Source organism: Pholcus phalangioides, unplaced genomic scaffold, assembly GCF_987345545.1.
Source record: "Pholcus phalangioides strain wild (caught in Gottingen) unplaced genomic scaffold, Ppha-v1.0 ptg000014l_1, whole genome shotgun sequence".
Taxonomy (NCBI): domain Eukaryota; kingdom Metazoa; phylum Arthropoda; class Arachnida; order Araneae; family Pholcidae; genus Pholcus; species Pholcus phalangioides.
Genome location: NW_028301607.1, coordinates 16,669,880 through 16,677,165, shown reverse-complemented (window position 1 = coordinate 16,677,165; position 7,286 = coordinate 16,669,880). Strand labels below are relative to the sequence as shown.

The window sequence follows — 7,286 nt, the reverse complement described above, 5'->3', positions numbered from 1 at the left end:
TATTAGCACCTGCAAACTGAAAATAGGGTTCTAAAATATTAATGTATTTATACTCAATTATGTTGGTAAGAGGAATAATCAATGGTTTGTGAAACTGCGACTCCTACAGAAAATATACTCAGACCAAAACTGCACATTTACAATACACACATAGCACTTGAGAAAATTAAAAAATTAAATCTGCCAGGTTTTTCACGAACAAAAAAGAAAAAAAAATTGAAATGCTCCTGAATAATTTATTGGCTTCAATCACATCAAAAAAATATTTACATATATCACAGTCAAAAAAAAGTTGGAGCCAAAATTGGTGTCAAAATGTGAAACGATATGCATTTAGCATTTTTTCTCTTTTGTCTTCCTTTCTCTCCCGCCAATGTAAAATTCCTATAAGAAAGGCAATGAAGCCACAGGTTCCAATCAATGCAAAACATGTCCTAACAACTAAATTGCTTGGTGTAAGAAATAACTTATTGACCCACTGTTTCTCGTTCTCTGGCGGGTGAGGTATGACTACCATCTGTGAGTTTGGAATTATTTGAGTCCATTCACGCTTGTGACTCTTATTATTTTTCATGACAGGTATACTGACAGTAAGGTGATCAACAAAATTAGGTGTCTGTCCCAGTCCAAAGACAGTGTATGGTAAGTTCAAGGAGAAATATGCTGACTGTGGCATTTGCACTGCGCTGCTGGTAAGAGGATCACCATCGGGTTTTGTTGTGTTGAACATAATCATTGGTCCAGGTTGATTCGTCCCATATGGCACTTTACCAAGAGGGCAATCCTCATCGCATATCCCACTTAATACAAGGACTTTTATGAAATATGCATCGTACGTATCAGTATTTTTTAGAATATGTGTCTTCCATTCGCCACCCGAGAGAGACGAAGCTATTACATCCATGATACCATTTTCATAAACATCAAAGAAAGCCACTAGCTGTAGATTTTCGATCTTATCTAGACCTTTAACGTCCCATAAAACTCTTAATGTCCTCCTTGACGGACAACTCGAACAGTATATATTTTCAAATATCACAACTTTCCGTTTATTTGGCTGTTCTTTGTTTTCCAGCACCGTAATGAAATCAGGATATCCATCTAAATTAAAATCCCCAGACCTGAGAGTTATCGGCAATACTGCAGTTTCCAGAGCATTTCTCTCTTTAATTATGAAACCCCAGGGCACAGAAGAATGTGTCAAATTGCTCAAAAGCGTCACCCATTTGGAGCTTTTGATATCCCATTGCATAATCAATGATTTATGACATGTAGAGTCATGACAAACTGGTATGATGTGGTCTATTTCACCGTTCATGTTGAAGTCAACAAAAGTAGATTGTCCTTTCTTTTCGGCGTCTTTAGGATAAGCTATATTTCCACCAAGGACGTAACCTTGTCCTTCCTTTATCCACATCTCTATATCATTATTTCCTGTTATCAAGAGATCAGAAACTAGATCATTGTTCAAATCTAGAACGGCGCAAGAATGAGGTGACTTCAATTTCTGAATTTTCCCTTTATGGTGTATCTTGATCTTCTCGAACTTTTTTGTTTTACTCGACAACCAAACGCAGCGATTACCCTCTTCATCTTCGCCCATGATGTCTGGGATCATATCATTGTTGTAGTCTAGGATAAACGGTTGACTCGACATGTTGAATGTTATCTCTGTGTTGCAATCAATACTTTGATGCGAACCCCAGAGAACTGCGACATTAATGGTGGAGTCAGAGCTTTCGTGTTGAAGAACGACTAGGACATCCATCTTGGAGTCACCGTTGTAATCACCCGGTATCACGCTGGTTATTATGTGCTTGAAAGTGCAGTTCAGTTTCACCTTGCCAAAGAAAGGTTCAGTTTCATTGGACAAGAGGATCTCGAGTGATCTATCCCCTTGTTGGATACAAAACAGGTCGGTGAGTTTATCCGAGTTGAAGTCGCCAAACGCGGCAATGACGCCAAGATACTGTCCATCGTGGAATATTTCACGGGTGATGTCTTGCAATTCGATGCAACTCGTTGTTTTGCTAAATAACAACACTGCCCACATTAATAATATTATGTGAGCCATTTAAACCACATCTATTTAGACGAAGAAACTTTCAAGATTAATTCAATGCACATTAACTCAATACAATATCATTTTCGACACACAATAACTCTATGGACTAATATAACCTCAGCTTAATTCGCCGTCAACATAATTTAGATACCTTCAATATTTACCTTTTCTCTTGTTTTTCTTGGACCGGATCAAATGTTGAGCTGATTTCATCTTCTTCAACGTAACTTCAGTTATTTATACAGAGTTTTTAGCTACTTATAGCTTCGTCATGTCATATAGCTATCTTCTGCTTCACCTATAATTATATACATGGTGACCATACTAGTCGTATTTCCCGGGACATTGTCATATTCTCCTGTAATTTTGGCCACCACATCTCGACTTATTTTATAAAAATGTCTAATTTTTTCCCACATTTTCAACGGAGTCAAATTGAATTTTACTTCTATACATATGTCAAGGATAAAAATTATTTTTCGTTTGTGGTCGGCTGAAGTTGGTTTTCTGTGGTTCCCAACTTCGAGGCGCAAATGCGAGCCGATCTCCCCGTTAAAAAGTCTCGCCACAGAGAGCAACAGTCCTACAACGATTAATCATTCAATCATAACACTTCACGCATAGTTAGAAAAACTGGTGGCAGATGGCAGCACTACACATAACAAGCATTCCAGAGAAACAAAAACTTCACGTCAGGTTTCACTACACGTACACGCACATTCCCGCATGTACCGATTCGTTGGGGGTTCCGCGGGGGAGGGTGTGGGCGGGGTGAATGTGTGGTGTAGCAGTAGTAGGTAGGGCCTCCAAAAAATGGCTCGGGGATCCATGATGTTCTTAAGTCAGCCACCTCGTTGGGCAATTTGCCTGTTGTGGCGTGATATTTGTATTTGTATTTGTAAGTAGGGTTACCAACCATCATAGGCGGAGATAGATTTGGAAGTCTGGGGGGGGGCACGATGATGATGATGTCAATTCATGTGTACATATATACGTTAGTTCAGTCGACTCCACCTTTGACGCTGGGGGGGGGGGAATGCCTTTTCTTGGAGTCTTCTTGGTTATGCTCAGAAAAAGGAAGATTTATGAAGGCCCCCATTCGGCTCGGGATCCCCTGGCCATGGCCCCCACAAGGGTGGGGCTGACAAGGGTCCAGCCCTGGAGCCCGGGACAAATACCATTATTTTTTTGTTTTTTCATGCTATAAATTTACTGTAGAAGGGCCCGTGAAAAGTCTGACTTGGGATCCCGCCGAAGATCGCAGCCTAGGGACCCTGCCGAAGGATGTGAGGTCATGGCCCGGGGCACCGCCTAAGTTGCCTCATCCTAGTTATGGGCCTACCCCTTCCGTTTCTTAGTACTGGGTCTGAAATAGATAATTTCAAATGAAGTTCATAATTTTCGTAAATATGAAAGAAATCATACGGAAATATCACTTCAATTTAATCACTTTTTATTATGAGTTTAGCTCGTACGTGATGCGTGCACTACTCGTATTTTACCATAAAAATTCAATTAAAGTAAGTGTAAAGAAGATAGATCTCCTTTTTGCGATGAGTATCCTGCGAAAATGTGTGATTTTTTTTAACTTTTTTAAATCACTTAATTAAATCAAAAAAAGTTGGTTTTTATGCTTATTTACAAGTTAAATAGCAGTAATCCCATTCTACGAAGAAAGCTTTTTTCCGACTTCTTATCCAACCAGGAAAGGGGGAACAAGTTCGGGGGCGGTCATCCCACCAACAGCCTGATAATATGGGAGAATGAATCTGTCCCGTAAAATACAGGACAGTAATGACTAGCAAAAATTGCCCCCTCCGACACATAACACTGGATCCACGCCTGGGGAAGAGGGGCGCCGACTACTGTTTTTGCATAGGGCGTCACTAAGTTAAGAAAGGCCTTGCTTTCTGCCATTAAAGAATAACAGGGCTATATTAACCAAGGAAAAAAACATGTTTAGGGCATCAAACGAAAGAGGGACACCACAAAAGTAATCTAGTAATTTTTTCCCCATTGAAAACATAAACTCTCGTTAGAATTACCATTTGGTCTGGAGGTACCGAAAGTCAGTGCCGTCTTAAAGCATGGGCTTGAGGCCTTTTGCCTGGTAGGGTCTCAGAAAAATTACTTGGACCGGAGGCCCTTGATGCTGTTATAACGGCCCTGCCAATAGTGCGCACACAAGGTGAATGGTTGTAGTTTTATTTGGCGATGCTTCGGCCATTTATGCTCCACAGTAGTACTATGGAGAACAAAAGTAGTACTATGGGTATCTCTAGATGATGACTGCCCCGGAGCGAGGCAACTTCTACTCTCGTTCGGAGTGTTACATGCATGCCTTCCTGTAAACCTCTAAACTGTCATGTCATGATGTTTCCATAAACACCACCATCTGAATCGTCCTCTCATATATTCCAGAAAACAGATACACAATGTAAAAATTCTAAATTTTGACAATTTTTACTACTGAACTTCCAAAAAAAAGGCAATCACTTGCCTTTTTTTCTGGATTGCCAATCTCCCTGAGATTTCTTTTTTTCGCAATCTAATCACCCATTTACTACAGTACCGACATTAGAGATATTTTGTTTCATGAATGGGGAGTAGGAGTTCATGAATAGTTAATTTAGGATGTAGGCTATGTTGCTTACAGCCCCCCGGTAGTTCATTCTCTGATAAGACAATGTGTTTGCCTACTATTAAATGAATTATATCTGAGGTTTAGGCTGATTGCCGCTAGTGTTGATAATATTCGACAACCTATACCAGGGTGTCTTTTTAAATTTCGAATATTCAAACATTGAGATGGCAATCGGGTTTTATTTGTGACAAAAAACTCTTGCTTTTAAACGAGCAATAACATTGAAGAGCTCATATATAGTGAATCCCACTTGTAGTGTTTCCCAAAAACTCGTTATGAAAAACGTTGAGGACGGGAAAACGCTTTAAACGGGAAATTTCGCTAAATGTTTGTAAAAGTTAGGCTCACGAAATAAGTCGTATTACGCGAGAAAACATTCGAAGTGGGAACGTTAAGCGGGATATACTGTAATAATTTTAAATTAATTTATATTTTCAAATGCAATTCTAACGTGTTTCAGAATGTTTTTCTTTGTTTTTGTCAATTCCAATACTTGATTCCTTTACTTCTATTAATTTACATTAGTTAAACGCAAACAGCAATAAAAAATTCCGATAAAGATGATCAAAGTTATCGAATTGTGTGCAACATATCTATATATCTAAAATTGATTTTCTGTGTGTGTGGCCAAATTATGCATATATACCAAATGGGACCCGACTTGAACGATAAGCTACTTTAAAATATGTCAGAGCTGGGGAAATGCCCGAAATAGGCGAAAAACTGGTTTTTGGGCCTCAATTATCACTTTCGGAACGTTTACTTTGGTTACCGTGGTTCCCTAGTAATGCGTTTCAGACGAGTGTATGCCTTTACAATGGTTTGTCATTTCTTCAATGCTGCCAGTAATGAGGCTTTTTGAATAGACATCAGAATCATCATCAGCATCACTTCGAGGGTCAGGCAAAGGTAGGGTGACCATACGTCCCGTATTTCCCGGGACAGTCCCGGTATTTTCTGTTTTTTTGGCCGTCCCGACTTTTTGGCAAAAGTGTCCCAGTTTTTCCCGTATTTTACACGAAGCCTACTTGAATTTTTATTCTTTATTGAAGTCAAAAATTGACATTATTTTTCAACTCATAAATTATTTTACGATAATTGCAACTATATATGAGAATATTAATCTCCCACATTTGTCTTGAACGTTTGTTTTTCGTATACATTAATCTACATTTCGTATACATTAATCTACATTTCGTATACATTAATCTACATTTCGTATACATTAATCTACATTTCGTATACATTAATCTACAAAATACATTTTAATCTACGGCAATTTGCAGCGATGCATCATTTCCCGCCTTTGTGATTTTCGCGTAATTTCAACAATATTTGGCAACCTCGTTTGGTTTTGGCGTTGTTTTTGGCGATAATTGGCGGTGTCCCGTATTTTCCCGTATTTTGAATACCAATGTCCCGTATTTCTCTCGAAGAAATATGGTCAGCCTAGGCAAAGGATGATTCCCGATAGAAATTAAAATTGCCGATTTTTATTTATTTACAATAACAATAACCCCAGAAGGCATGAAATGCACTTATACTGGAAGAAAAAAAAAAAAAAATAGTCAGAACGGGAAGCATTTCGCATACGGAGTCAGATCGAAATCCCCAACCAATAGCGGAAGCAAATCTTGCGTAGGAGGCACATACAAGTTCTGATGGAAGACTGTTCCATATTCTTGCCACACGGCATCTATATCCGTGGAAAAAGCAATCCCTTCTAGCCGTTGGTATTCTTATTTGGAAGCGATGCCTACGTAGGTTAACTCGCCTGTCTATGATATCAAAGAAAGGCTCTCTCGATGGTAGATAAACAATTTGGTGGACTAGTTTGTAGCACATCTTCAGATCTGCAGCGATTCTACGCCATTCCAGTGAGTGTAAACCCAGAAATTGAAGTCTCTGGCAATAAGAGTAGACTGCTCATGCCAGGTATTCGTTTAGTAAACGACCTCTGTGGCTTTTCGAGGAGCTGTACATCCTTGATTTTGTAAGGGCTCCATACTTACGAACAGAACTCCAGAGTCGGGCGAACGTACACACAGAAAGCATATGACAACGTATGCGCATCACACTTACGGTATGCCGTACGTAACATATATGAAATTCTATTAGCTTTGCAGACTATGCCATGATTATGATCAGTGAAATCCAGAATACGGCTCATTGCAATACCTAAATCCACGCATGTATCCAATTGCTGTAACGTTTCATTACCTAGTTGGTAATATTCAGGATCGGTGCGTCTACCTAAATGCATTGATCCACTTTTTGATGATGAAATAGGTAGCTTATACTGACAACTCCACTGGTAAAGTTGTTGGGCCCTAGTGTTTAGGGCCCAACAACCTAAAGTGCGGGCTCCGCATCCGCACATAGAAGTTTTGACAATAGGTTTATTCGGAGCTATTCAGACGATGCGGATGCGGAGCGAATTCGTCCGCATCTTTGGCTACTTTTTGAAGGTGATTTTTCACGGAATTTTTTTAATTATTTGCCATAAATACCCTTAAAAACACCATATGATGGTCCCTGCTCATTAATATAATGTACCTACATACGTCTATCCCTCCG

The 7,286-nt window shown here is 39.3% G+C and overlaps 1 protein-coding gene across 1 annotated transcript; it reads right to left on the bottom strand.

Moving 5' to 3' along the window:
- Positions 1 to 223: 223 nt before the first annotated feature.
- LOC149078212 (T-cell immunomodulatory protein) lies at positions 224 to 2,264 on the bottom strand. The gene has a single exon (XM_089241802.1). The coding sequence runs from the start codon at positions 2,072 to 2,074 to the stop codon at positions 311 to 313; it is 1,764 nt and encodes a 587-aa protein (XP_089097928.1). The 5' UTR covers positions 2,075 to 2,264; the 3' UTR covers positions 224 to 310.
- Positions 2,265 to 7,286: the final 5,022 nt, after the last annotated feature.

Excerpts from the sequence above, each read along its gene's own strand:
- LOC149078212 (XM_089241802.1), bottom strand. The coding sequence starts at position 2,074 with ATGGCTCACATAATATTATTAATGTGGGCAGTGTTGTTATTTAGCAAA.